This window comes from Balaenoptera ricei, chromosome 10, assembly GCF_028023285.1.
Source record: "Balaenoptera ricei isolate mBalRic1 chromosome 10, mBalRic1.hap2, whole genome shotgun sequence".
NCBI lineage: Eukaryota > Metazoa > Chordata > Mammalia > Artiodactyla > Balaenopteridae > Balaenoptera > Balaenoptera ricei.
Genome location: NC_082648.1, coordinates 10,512,682 through 10,527,346, shown reverse-complemented (window position 1 = coordinate 10,527,346; position 14,665 = coordinate 10,512,682). Strand labels below are relative to the sequence as shown.

General features: G+C 44.9%; 1 protein-coding gene across 1 annotated transcript in view; it reads right to left on the bottom strand.

The window, feature by feature from the left end:
• The window catches only part of FAM234B (family with sequence similarity 234 member B), a 36,131-nt gene extending 22,080 nt beyond the window's left edge, over positions 1 to 14,051 (bottom strand). The window contains exons 1-2 of the mRNA XM_059935344.1: positions 13,981 to 14,051; positions 3,399 to 3,797 (exon numbers count right to left, since the gene is read on the bottom strand). Of these exons, the coding sequence (XP_059791327.1) occupies positions 3,399 to 3,797; positions 13,981 to 14,017 (436 nt within the window). The 5' untranslated portion in view covers positions 14,018 to 14,051. The remainder of the gene's footprint in view (positions 1 to 3,398; positions 3,798 to 13,980) is intronic.
• Positions 14,052 to 14,665: the final 614 nt, after the last annotated feature.

The following is a 14,665-nucleotide window of genomic DNA, read 5'->3' as shown; positions in this document are numbered from 1 at the left end:
ATGCGCCATAAAAACCAGGCAGACTTCTGGGTCCTAGATAAGATACACAGACCCAGCTCTGCCCGTGCCTCTCGCCAAGGACAGCTAGAATCCCTGGGCGTTACACATAAAACAAACAGGAGAAGACTCTGGAAGGCGGAGAGAAGGCAGACCGGCTGGGGACGGCGAGACCCCAGGAAGGACAAGCTGGTGGCTCCCCTGGGTTTTCTTTGGCCTCATACCCCAGACAGGGTGCTGCAGAAGCTGGCAACCCCGAAATGCCACCAGGGACACACAGAAGGCCCCAGAAGAGCTGGTCCCCAGCCAAAGGACAGGAAAGGCACAGCCTAGCAAGCCAGAAAAGTTTTCCACAAGAACTGCTCTACTCCAACCAAACACCACAGATAAAACTGTGGTCCCAGCCAGCCTCATAGCAAAGGCCAAGAGGAAACCCTTGCCGGGCTGTTAACAAGGTCCCTCTCACCCCACCAGGGTCAGGTCAGAGAAGGCCGGGTGGGGAGGCTGGACTCCCATCCCCACCTAGCAGCACTCAGGCCTCCATACACGAGGGAAGCCTACGGTTCTATCCCCACCGAGCATTAATGGGGCAGCCGCCCAGCCCTGGTGTCAGCAGAGGCCTGACGGGAGCCTGGACCTCCATCTCCACCCGGCAGTGACAAGGTAGGTAGTGTCATTCCCCCACACACACCTCCAAACAGTGTGGAGTCAGAGGATGCTTGCCAAATTCGGAGAGCACTCACACACGGCTAGTGGAAGTGTAAACTGGTACAACCACTACGGAAAATAATTTAACAGAAACTCCTAGCGCTGGACATGCACATACCCTGTAACCCAGCCATTTCACTCCCAGGTTTATGCCCTAGAGAAATCCTTACACACTCCAACAGGAAACATGCCCAAGAATCTTCTTAGTGGCATTACTTATTTTTTAAAAAAACAGAAGTCACTTAAATGCTCATCGACAGTAAAGTGGATCGATAAATCATAGGACATTCATACCATGGAAAATTAGTGGTGAAAATAAACTCCAGTGACAGTACATTGCTACGGATAAACCTCAAACATATTCTTTAAGTATGCTGAACAAAAAAGCAAGTCACAGACAACTACATGATTATATCAATATTTATATGAAATTCAAAAGCAGGCAAAATTAAAGAATATATCATTTAGAGATGCATATCTATGTGGTAAAACTTTAAACACAAGTAAAGGAATAATGACACAAAACTCAGGAGAGGAGAACCCTCTGGCGGGGAGAGGGAGATACGGTGAGGAGCGACACATGCGGAATTGCAAAGATCTTTACAAGGTCCTATTTCTTAAACTCGGTGGTGGATATACCAAGAATTCGTTACTAGTCTTTACGCTGCATATAAATATTACAAGAGCTAACTTAGAAAAAACAAAAAAGGAAGGAAGAGAGGGAGAGACATTCTATGTGTAGGAACATATCGTAAGACATATCCACCCAGTTTTGCCTTAAGAGAAAGTAAAGATGAGAACACAGAACTCATCAGAAGCTAACTCAGCTGGGATCAGAGAAGGGTCAGAGAGAAAATGTCTCTAGATCAAGATGATGCAGGGGTGTGGGCATGCTGTAGGGAAGGGAAAATTTTTCCTCTGCCTTCTTAAAGTTTCTAGCTGGGACTGACATAAGACAGATGAACAAGGGAAAAGCACTCAAATTTTATTTAATAAAATTGTGCATGTGCATGGGAGTTCCCACAGTTAAGTGAAGACCCAAAGACGTGGCTAGGCCGCAGTGTTTATATCCCGCATTGCACAAAGAGTGGCGACTGGAAAAGTAACTAAAATATATGAGGGAACTACAGGAAGATGAGAGTTATTCTAACAAGGTCTGTTTGTACAAATGTCTCTCTGCCTCAACCTCCCGTCTCTGGTGATAAGAGTGTTCTTTCCTCCTGGAATAGGGAGGGCATCTTTCACCTGGGAGTTTCATCTCCTGCTTTCAGGAAGAATCGAAGGTCAGAGTGGCCCTCTTGCACCTGCTATTGGTCAAATGCCTTTAACTCAAAATAGTCAATACACCAAAGCGCCACGTTGGGCTGGTGTGTTCTGAGCCCCTTCGGCCTGGTGCAGTTTTCGAGGGACAGGACCGTTCGGCACTGACAGTTAGGTGGGATCCCCAATCTTGACCCAGAGCAAGCTGCTTTAAAGAAACCTGCTCCACAACCTAAATGTCCATCAACAGATGAATGGATAAAGAAGATCCAGTACATATACACAGTGGAATATTACTCAGCCATAAAAAAGAGAGAAATTTTGCCATTTGCAGCAACATGGATGGATTTGGAGGGTGTTATGCTAAGTGAACTAACTCAGACAGACAAAGACAAATACTGTATATCACTTATATGTGGAATCTCAAAAATACAACATACTACTGAATATAACAAAAAGAAGCAGACTCACAGATACAGAGAACAAACTAGTGGTTACCAGGGGGGAGAGGGAAGGAGGAGGGGCAATGTAGGGGTAGGGGATTAAAAAAAGGGGTTTACAGGAAATCGTGTGTGTGAAACTTTTGAAAATTGGAAAGCACGGTAAAATTTAAAGACTCTTTCATTCAATAAAAAAAATAATAATAAAAATAAAAAATAAAGAAACCTGCTCCAAAATGAGACAAAATAGCCAAAATTACTTGGGTAGCACCATCCCAACCATTAGGAGCAAGAAAGAAAAGTTGCAGCAAGGAAGCAACTCTCTTTTCCTTGAAAAGAAATTATTTGATAAACAACAAGGTCCTACTGTCTAGCACAGGGACCTATATTCAATATCCTGTAATAAATCTTTTCCATAGTGGAAAAGAATATGAAAAAGAAGATGTGTACACAACTGAATCACTTTGCTGCACACCAGAAACTAACACAACATTGTAAATCAACTATACTTCGATAAAAAAGAAAAATAAAGAGAAATTATTTGAAAATTCAATTTAGATCAGGCTTCTACAATCAACAAAACCCCAAGGGCCCTACAGGAGCTGTGGCCTCTGGCCTGGCCAGGATGGGAGCTTCACTTTTCTCTGCAAACCGCCCTTCCCACAGCTTTGCTCTCCCCTGATGCAGCCTCAGCTGCACGACAGGACTCAGCAAACTGGGTTCTCCCCTCCCTGCGTCTCATTAAGACCTTCCCCAGAGACACACAGCGCAGCGATCCTCCCAAGGTTTTGGAGCCGTACAGATGCACCTTTCTGTCTCATTTCAAATCCTAACCTCCTAACCACCTCCACACACAGGGGGAGAAATGCTAGACGACACGCACGTTAACGTGTAAAGACGTGGAGGAAATTTTCAACGTAATCAGAAGCTTGCCGGGATGACATGCGATCGTGAAGGTTTTACAGACTTAGAGCTAAAAATCCCGCAGCTCACCTCCCTGGGGGCCCAAGTGGCGGCTCCACGTGCTGTGCAGGTCTCGGGGGGGACAGGGGATCAGGAAGGCACACACGAGCACCAGGACCATGGAGATCACCAGCATCAGCAGAAAGACGGATGTGCGCACGTAGGACGCGATGGAGGAGGCCGCCTTCCGCTCCAGGCCCCCCAGGGGCTCCAAGGGGTACCCCTCCGTGGTGACCTCCGAGAGATGGGGCTTCCCAGCCCCTGTGACCTCAGCATCCGAGTCAGGCTCTGGTGCTTCTGCCAGCGGACTCTTCCCGTTCTTGACCCCTCCGTTCTTCTGCTGCAGGTTAAGCACGAGATCATCTTCACTCTCGTCGCTGTCGGCCTGTGTGAGGGGGTCATACTCCCCCAGGTCCGGGCTCTTCTTCCCTGAAAAGACAGAAAGCCACACGGTCAAGGAGAACCTGGAAGGAGGGACCTTCGGCAAACACACAGCAACAGTAAACACCTAGGAGAACACACAGAACAGAACAGAACGGAACAAATCTAGGTTGACAAGCCTGAACCTTGGAGCCGTCTATAAAATAGATTCCAGCGAAATGGGGGAAAAAAAGAAAATCAGTGCTCTAGAATTATTGCTTTCATGAGCTTAAGAACATTGGAAAAGAAACAGAGAAAGCGGCAAATTTCAAATACATTTTAGTTGTTTTTTTTTTTAAAAAGCCCTCTCTTAATTTGTGTGACTCTCACTAACGAAAAACACCATAGCTCTTCTAGGAAAGCTTCCATACACCTAATGTGCGTATTTCCTTTGATTATCTTAGATTGGTGATGTTCCAATCTTTCCTGCGACTCCTCTAAACTTTTTTTTTTAACATTTTTTTAAATTTACTTATTTATTTATTTTTGGCTGTGTTGGTCTTTGTTGCTGTGCGAAGGCTTTCTCTAGCTGCCGCGAGCAGGGGCTACTCTTAGTTGTGGTGCACGGGCTTCTCATTGAGGTGGATTCTCTTGTTGCGGAGCACGGGGTCTAGGTGCACAGGCTTCAGCAGCCGTAGCACGTGGGCTCAGTAGTTGTGGCTCGCGGGCTCTAGAGTGTAGGCTCCATAGTTGTGGTGCACGGGCTTAGTTGCTCTGCGGCATGTGGGATCTTCCCAGACCAGGGCTCGAACCCGTGTCCCCTGCACTGGCAGGAGGATTCTTAACCACTGCGCCACCAGGGAAGTCTTTTTTTTTTTTTTGAAAATTTTTTGATGTCGACCATGTTTTTAAAGTCTTTTTTTTTTCAGTTTATTTATTTTATTTATTTTTGGCTGCATTGGGTCTTCGTTGTTGCACATGGGCTTTCTCTAGTTGCAGCAAGCAGGGGCTACTCTTCGCTGCAGTGCGCGGGCTTCTCATTGCGGTGGCTTCTCTCGTTGCGGACAACAGGTTCCAAGCACGCAGGCTTCAGTAGTTGTGGCACGTGGGCTCAGTAGTTGTGGCACGCGGGCTCTAGAGGGCAGGCTCAGTAGTTGTGGCACACAGGCTTAGCTGCTCCGAGGCATGTGGGATCTTCCCGGACCAGGGCTCCAACCCGTGCCCCCTGCATTGGCAGGCAGACTCCCAACCACTGAGCCACCAGGGAAGTCCCTCTTTAAAGTCTTTATTGAATGTGTTACAATATTGTTTCTGTTTTATGTTTCGGTTTTTTGACCCCCAGGCATGTGGGATCTTAGCTCCCTGACCAGGGATTGAATCCACACCCCCTGCATTGGAAGGCAAAGTCTTAACCACTGGACCGCCAGGTAATTCCCTCCACTAAACCTTTAGAACAACTGTTCTCTGCACACTGCTCCTCACAGGCCAATATATGTGGTTTCCCAGCTGTCGCTATGGAAACCACGTAGAAAGTCAAATGCTGAAAGTCATCTGGAGACGTCTTACCAAAAATTTACTTTTGAGAACCTTCCTGCAAGTCTATTGCCCTTTCAGTACATGTTTCAGTAAACAGTGGTTACCTGAAAATTGCTATTCTGAGCCTGCATGCCGAGAGGGGTGGGATCCAGCCGGCACAAGGAGGTGGAGGACTTGTCTTGAGGCTGGTTTACACAACAAGCACCCTGGTTTTACTTAGACCATATCTTTGCAGGGGTGGCAAGAGGCAGACATTACGGGGGGCTTAAGCCCACCTCCTCCTGAGCCACCCCGGCCCTCGCAGCCAGTGACTAGATGAGTTTATGCCTTTATTTCAGGCTATAGCCAAATAAAAACCAAGAAAAAGTTTCTGGTTTTGGAAATTATCTGGTAAGCTATCACTAACGTAAACTCTATGGTTAAATCCTTTGTTAAGAAGACATATAAAAAAGAAAATACAACCCAGATATTTAAAAGGGGAAAAGGAAGAATTTCTCATGTTCTCTGCCTCTGGTCACTGTGATCTTGGTGATGTCACTTCATTTTGTCCAATAAATACTGAATTTGATTTTTTAAGGTATTAAATTATAAGAAAATTAAGCAATTATTAGAAATTTAATGCAAAATAGTACCTCTAGGATATGCCACAGAGTCAGTGCAGCTGATTCCCATAATTTTTATATTTCCTCTATGAACCAAATGGTTTCATTAATTAGGGCCCATCATTCCTAACCATCCCAGATAACTTAATTTATAATAGTTTGCAAACAGAACCATAGGTTGTTGTAATATTAACTCTAATACTTTTTAAAGTTTTTTTTTTTTTTGCTAAAAAAAAATACACCTGACAGAATGTTTTAAACGTGCTGCCTGCATATGGTGGAGTATTATTCAGCCTTCAAAAGTAAGGAAGTTCTGACACATGCTACATACAACACCAATGAGTCTTGAGGTCATTACGTTACGTGAAATAAGCCAGTCACCAAAACACAAATACTGTATGATTCGACTTATATGTAGTCACATTCACAGAAACAGGAAGTAGAATGGTGGTTTCCAGCGCCTGGAGGGAGAGGTCCATGGTGGGGTTGTTGTTTGGTGGGTACAGAATTTCAGCTTTGCAAGACGAAAAAGTTCCAAAGCTTGGTTGTACAACGATGTGAGTATTCTTAACCAGACCGTGCACTTAAAAATGGTTAAGATGCTAAATTTTATTATGTGTATTTTACCACAATTTTTTAAATTTCAAGTTAAAAACAAAGAATACACTTGACAAAGAGGAAAACATACACAGCAGCCCCAAATCCCAGGGTTCTTAGAGACTTTGAAGGTCACACAATCTACCTCCACCCCTATTCCAAACATGCACTTCCTTACCAAAGCCCACCAAGCAGTCACTCAGCATACACCTCAGCGGAGGCCTTATCAGGGAACTCACTACCCTCGCATCTAGAAAGCAGCACCTTACTCTGATTCAGGAATCTACTTCTGGGCATTTGCCAACTACCCGTCTTAGTTTCAATTTCTGGGACCCCTCTTCCCCACGCACAATACTTGAAGATACCAGTATTTGAAGATACCAATCATAAGAAACATAAGATACGGTATTTACAAGCTCAAGTCTTTACAGTAAGCAACCTAAAGTCAAATCTTGGCTCCATCTCTCATTAACTGTGTGACCTCAATTCAATTTCTTCACTTTAGTAACCTCAATTTCCTTATTTGTGAAATGGGATAATTACCATTCCTACCTCATATGACTGTTACGAGGATTAAATAAGATAACATATGCATGGTTCCCAGTGCTGCCTTAGGGTCACACTCAGCGAATTTCAGCTTCTGTTATTATGGTTGGCATTCTGTCTCCCCACTGCCCTCACCCAATCTCCTCAGCCCCGGTTAAGTACCTCTACCTCTTCAACCCATTACTTGAAGAAGCATTGTTTCAGATGCTCACACATCCTGGTCACTCCCCTCTGGACACAATGGGACATGTCTGTGCTCTTTAAAGGACAGTTCCCAGACATGAATGCAGTCCCCAGGGTGCAGTGTGACCAGGGCAGAGGAGAGCAGAACGGTGTCCCCCCTAGTCAGAGAGGACACTACGGTTCAATTCCTGTAACCTAGGATCAGGCCAGCTTCCTTGGTAGCCCCATCACACAACTGATTCAGCTAAAGCTCCCAAGCACCTTCTACACACACTCAAGCTGTCCTATCATTGCACAATTTTTCGTGAAAAAGTTAGCATCGACACTTAACTGAATTCAGTCTCGCTAGTCAATCTTGCTGGTCAGTTTCCACCCTGCAACAAACACAGCCTAAAACAGCACCTTTGCCAAAGTGAAATCATGACTGAAATACTGGTGAACAAAACGGTTCAAAGGAAATGCACTTTTATTATATGATATACTATCACAGGCAGGAAGAAAGCTCAACTGCACATGCTGCAGAAATCTGTAAATTCTTTAATAAATCCATAAAAATAAATTGCAAGCATTCTTTGAAAAACAAAGCCGCTGTTGAACTGATCCCTCTAACAAAATTATGTGCTTCTAGTTAATGATGGCAAAGGAAGGCCTTTCTGTCTGTCTCTTCCTAAAATCAGGGGGCGGGGGGATAAAAAGAAATAAAAATAGGAAAAAGAAAAAAAAAAGGGAAACAGCCACATTCCCAAACTAGAATTTATGAAAAACCGTTGCCAAAGGCAGTGAAACGTGTATCCAACTGAGGAAGTACAGTGAGAATAGGGACATACATTTCAAGTCTCCAGCAATGAGGAGAGTTCACAGAATTAATAATGGTGATGATGGGGATGACAACTGGAAAGGTACTGAGAGCTACTATGCCAGGCACTGGTCCAAGCACTTACAGGGATTAACTCATTTAATCCCCACAGCAACTCTAAGAGGTAGGTATTATTATTATTCCCATTTTCATCAAAAAGATGAAAATGTAGAGAGGTAAGTTGCCTAAGATCACAGAATTAATAAGGAAAGCCGGGATTCAACCTCAGGCAATTTGATTAGAGTCCACAGTCCTAACCCATCGGTTATGCTGCCTCCCTTGTTCCACGGATATAAAGCCAAACCAAATAATCTCTTGCTCGGAAAGACAAAGTTTGGGGTCCCAGAAGCACCAATGAGCCCCATTCAACACCACAGAGTCAAAGGCGAGGTTAGGACTGAAGGAGAAAAAGCACAAGCTTCTCTCTTTATAAGAAGCAGGCTGGCAGCACGGCAGGTTAGAAAAAAGCGCTGGAGCGCTGTCAGTTCTCGGGAGGAGGATTTTTTGGACAGTGTGGGTCCAACAGGGAGACAGAAAGCAGACAGTAATTCAAAGAGGACAGTTTCATATAAAGAATTATTAGACAGTGATAGGAGAGTAAATATAAATATGGGAAGAGAAATCCAAAAGGTATCCTAGGATGGGGAGACTGTATCCCAGGAAGGACAAACTTGGTATTTAAAGGGTCCAGATCCACTTTCACAGATCAGGCAACAAAACTGAATGTGCAGCTCAGGGGCAATAAATTGATAGCTGGCACAAGAAGCAAAGAGAAGTAAACACTAAGTCAGCACTCTAAGGCCCCGTGACAAACGCCAGCCAGGAGAGAAACATCTGCAAAGGAAGAGCACGGATGGGAAAGGGATCTGAGCTGACAGCCTAAACTAGATTCCAGCCTCCAGCTGCCCCAGCCCACGGGTCAGCCAATAGCCGGCTGTAAAACAGCCACCCATTTAAATATGAAGAGAAATCAGAAAGGAGCCATCATTAGTACTTGGTCCATAAGCTACTGCAAAGTTCTACAAATACCTAAGAAAGAAGTTACAACAAAACCTAGCGAACGAAACCGGCTACAGAACAAATGCTGGACAAATTATACCACGATACAGAAGAGATAATGAACCTATACTTCCCGCTGGGATCCAAGAAATTCAAGAAATAGTCTTCTCTGAAATAAGGGCTCATAGGAAAAATATAGTATTTCTAAGAAGAAATGACAATCCAATAGAGAAGATGAAAAGTAAACAAGGAGAGCTCAGGAAAACGATGGAAGAAAATAAAGCAATTTTAGGGACTTCCCTAGTGGTCCAGTGACTAAGACTCCGCGCTCCCAGTGCAGGGGGCCCAGGTTCAATCCCTGTTCGGGGAACTCTATCCCATGTGCATGCCACAGCGAAGTCTCGTGTGGCACAACTAAGACCTGGCAGAGCCTAAATAAATAAATAAATAAATAAAATTTAAAAAAAAACAATTTTAAAAAGGATATCCTTACTGAGATCAGCAAAAAGAACCGACATGGCTAAAAACAGCATCAGAGACTTAAAGGATAGACTGTGAAAATCAAGCAGGATGAAATGGAAATAACAACAGTGGCTGGCAGTTCTGAGCACTTACTATGCTCTCTTCCAAACCCTTTTACTGTCTTAGCTCAGTAAATCTTCATAGCAACTCTTAAAGGTAGACACAGTATTATCTCCATTTTAAAGATGAGGAAACTGAGGTTTGGAAGTTTAAGTACCTGGCCCATAGTTAAATAGCAAGTAAGTGATAGTACAAGGATTCAAACCCAGGCAGTCTGCCCTGAAGCCTGGACTGACTATCTCTGTGCTTCCCATGGGAAAGATCAAAGCTTTTAAAAGGACTAGAGAGAAAGGGATAGATATAAAGAACAAAAGTGATCCAATATATGCATAACTAAAAAAGAGAACAGAAAAGAAAATGGAACCAAAAATGACATTTAAAAGATATACCAAAAAGGTTCTGCAGTAAAGCAAGACCTAAAATTGCAGAATAAGGGGTCCACTGAGCCCCAAGAAAAACTGATACAGAATAATCAATATTGAAACATATCCTAGCCAAGGCACTGAACTTCAAGGACAAAGAAGGAATCACATGAGCAGGCAGGCCAAGGGAAAAAGAATCAAGTCACTAATGATGGGACAAAAATCAGGCTGCCTTCTCCACAGTAACATACGTTTCTAAACGACAGTGCGGCAAAATAGAAAAATCCTCAGAGAAAGAAGAGGGGGCCGCAAAGTCCAAGAACTGACCCACACACGACACTTCTGAAGTACAGAGGCAAGCATGCAAGAACGCAGAGGCTTTCTTCAAGGGATCACAGAAGATTGCGACGTGTTCGTGCCCAAATTATAGAGGAAGATAAATACTGACTTTAACACTATTAATATATATTTTTCCAGAAAGTGCAAAGACAAGCCTCAGCTTAATTATTACAGACTGCAAGTTTTAATTAGAGAAGTCCTAAGTAAATATTTTTTTTTCTGTCTATTCACAGAAAAAGAGGTATACAGTACGCTGACTTGCCTAAAATTATACTCAGGCTGAGGAGTAGACACCAAATCCTTGCTTCAACTTTCCCACCCTCTTGTCTGCTGATTTCAGCTACCACTCACATTTTTAGTCAATGAAAGGTTTTCAAAGAATAAAGAGAGGACACTGATTTCAGAATAAATCAACATAAATGAGCTTTCCATGGCTGTCACTTTTCCTTATAGGAAGACTGGGGTTACTAGGTAAATAGCATTCCCGGGATAGAGGAAAACATCAGTAGGAAAGACATGCAACTGTACCACCCCTAAGTGTTTTCAGGAAAACATACTATAATATATACTATTCTATGACATGCACTACACTTTACATAGACTATCCTATACACTCTACTACAACTAAAGGTAAATCAATTGCATCATGAATTAGTTTATCCAGGGGCACATAATCTTTCCAAGTTACATATAATAAAACAAACCATTACAATAACATTATGCTCTTATATTCCCTTCAGTGTTTGACCTTTAAACTTTTAAATGGACTAAAAATATATATTCTTAAGAGATAAGTTGCCCCACCCCCTGCTTTATGACTGTCACACTGCCCTTCTGTTACTAATTAACCTCATTCTATGCATGTGGACCAAACATCTTTCCATCTTGAGCTTGGTGAAAGGGTACGAGACCGAAATACATCCCCAGCAACTGTTCTTTCTTCACCAGGTTGATGGACATCTGTCATATGCACATTACATCAGGTCTTCCTCAAGGTAACACACTTGTAAAGATCATGGTGCTAATGATGAATATAAGAATGGTTAATTGGGCTTCCCTGGTGGCGCAGTGGTTGAGAATCTGCCTGCCAATGCAGGCGACACGGGTTCGAGCCCTGGTCTGGGAAGATCCCACATGCCACGGAGCAACTGGGCCCGTGAGCCACAATTACTGAGCCTGCGCGTCTGGAGCCTGTGCTCCGCAACAAGAGAGGCCGCGACGGTGAGAGGCCCACGCACTGCGATGAAGCGTGGACCCCACTTGCCGCAACTGGAGAAAGCCCTCGCACAGAAACGAAGACCCAACACAGCCAAAAATAAATAAATAAATAAATTTAAAAAAAAAAAAAAAAGAAGAATGGTTAATTAACACTTACTGAATACTTAACACATGTCAAAGGTCAACAAACTTCTTAAGGACATCCATCTCTTTTACTACGCCAAATAACCCTACTGTGTGGCATACAGTGAATGTTCCACAAGAACATTATTATTACATACGAAGAAACTAAAGCTTAAAGAGAATAAGTAACTAATCTGAAAAAGAGTGGATTTAACCCAAGTCTGTCGCATGCTCTTCACCACCATTCTACTCTGCTTCCTTACACGTAAAAATGGTGAGGATGTCATGGTGGTGATCATTTTGCAATATCTACAAATATCAAATCATGAGGTTGTACATCTGAAACTAGTATAATGTTATATGTCAATGATACTCAATTTAAAAAAAAAATAGTGGGAATGTTAACTAAGGTAACATGATACAGTAGCCCAAACAGGACAGTAGCTTCACAGACCCAAAACTGGATACAGGGTATCCAAAAAGAGCTATAAGAAAGCAACTTCTACCTAAAAACTGTATTTGGGGTGGAGGGGAGAAAAGGGCAAGAGGGAGAAAAGCAAAAGCACAAGCAAAAAACAAAAAACCCACATCACATAAAAGAACATATGGCCTTTGTACCTGGGCCTAAAAGTATCAAACGCTCCTGAGTGCTCAGGGCCCTGCTGCTACCCAAACACAGGCCCAACGACCAGACTGTGCTTCCCCTACGCTGTCGGCTGACCAAGTGACTGCAACTGAATACTCCAGGAGTAATAATACCAAAGCCTCCGCATGCAAAAGAGCTCAAGAGTTTCGAAAGCAGGATTTTGTTTGCGTTCCCAGCCTTTGAGAATGACAATTACCTATGCTGGAGGGGAAGCAGGGGGGCAAGGAGTCTAAAAGAAAACAAGAAATAGCTAAATATGTCTGACATCCCATTACCCCTTGGGAGGATATCATCCTACACTAAGGATACACAAGGCTACTCTCTTCAAAGTTAATCCTGCAGGCAGAGGGACATGTCCCCCATTCCATTCCAATGTTACATACACATTCCAAGAGAGATATTATCAGTGTTCCTTCCGATGTTCTACTGAGCACATGTGGGGAAAAAAAAAAAAAAAAGGTGTCTGAGGTCATGAAATCTGGGAACAGAAATGAAAATTCATACCAAATTCATATCCAACCCAGTGTCATCCGTGCCACAATGTAGCAGACTGGAAACTCCTTGAGAAACAGGACCCGGTAATCCCCCTGAAGCCTTATGCTGGATGTCTGCCAGACACCCAACTAGCACTTTCGACCCAAGCCAGGAAAACAACTGTTTTTCCCACTAACACCTTAAGTTACCATCAAACAAATGTTTATAGCTTTATATTTAAAACTTATTTAGGTTAAACCATAAATTTTTCTAAAGCCTTAACGTCTAAAATTTATTTGGGCAGAATAAATATACTTTTATTAAAATAGCACGTTTCTAGTAGCACAGTCCCATGCTGGAGGTTTAAGAGGAAAAACAAAAACAAAAAACTTGGAGCTGCTGCCCAAAGTACTGAATTAGCTCTGGAAGTTGACATCACCACGAGTGCCTCCTGAAAGAATATTCCATCCGTTATCTGCAACTTGCAGGTGCCAAATAATTTCCCTCATAAATGCTCAGGCTCGAGAGCCAGAGGCCCAACAAGTGGAACCAAAAGCCCAGGATCTACAGTCAGAAGACCCCCCCCCCCCCACAATGTTCAAGTCCAGGCTTTTCCAATACTGCTTGCGCGACCCTGGTCAGGTCAATTTGCCAAATAACTCATTTTTTAGGAGGGGAAATGCCTGTCCCACCTACCTCAAGGCAGCATTAATGTTGTCATCAAGTGGTGAGGCTGCTCCAAGGTGTCACTCGCCATCCTGCCGCTCCCTGACCCCGCCCAGGTCCAGCCCAAGCCGGAAGGAGTTGGAGAACCTGCGGTACCTCCTTCGCGTAGCTCGGGAAAGGATGCTAACCTCACCGCCCTGCCCTGGGGACAGTGGCGACGCGCTCCCTGACATTCGCCGCCGCCGCAGCGCCGAGCCACCATCCACACGCGCCTCCAGCGTCCCCCCCTCCGTGTTTCCCAGGCTCGCCCAGCGCCGGCGACCCCCAACCCGCCGAACGCCTCATTTGCCCCCTGGTGGCGCGTGGACCCCAGCCCGCGGGGGCTGCAGCGCCTCGCCTCCCCGCGCCTGCAGCTGCGCCCGGGTTGGGGCCAGACCCCGATCGGCTTCGCCCCCGGAGTCTCGCCTCCCCATCTCCCCAGGCCCGGCGGGGGCGGGGTGGTCGCGGGGCTGCGGTTTCTTACCCGGGAGCTTGAGCGCCCTGGACAGCACGGTCGCCATGGCGGAGGCCCCGGTGCGCGTGCGCGCTCTCGCGTCCTGCCGGGAAGTGTAGTTCGCAGTCGGGGTGCGCGGGATCAGGACCTGCAAAGGTGGGAGCCGGACCGCGAGGCAGGGCCGGGAGGAGGGGCCGGGCTGCGGCATCCGCTCCCACGTGAGCTCTCCTCCCGCTCCACTCCGCCCCCTTGGGGACAGACCCCCTTCCTGGGCAGGTCACTTCACCACTCGGAGCCTCACTCTCCTTCTCGGTGAAATGGGGAAATAATACACCGCATAGGCTTGCAGTGAGCATGGAATGAGATAATAGATAGTAAAGTAGGCCCGGGTTGTGAAATGCGTGTGGGCGGAGTCGGACGGGATTTGAATCCTGCCTGCATCCATCACTCGCTGGGCCATCTTGGGCAAGTCACTCGGTATGGCAAAGCTTCAGCTTCATCTTTTAAATGGAGACAGTACCACCTACTTCATGAGCGTATTGTGAGGATGATATTATATAATCTGTTTAAAACACGCAGCACACAGTAGGCACCTAGTAAATGTGTTTCTCTATGTTTCTTAGGTAAAAGTCGAGGTTTCCTGGAGCTCTAAACCTCATCTCTGGTTACCAGTTCTTTCCAGGTAATCCACACAGCACCGTACCTCGCAGCTTCT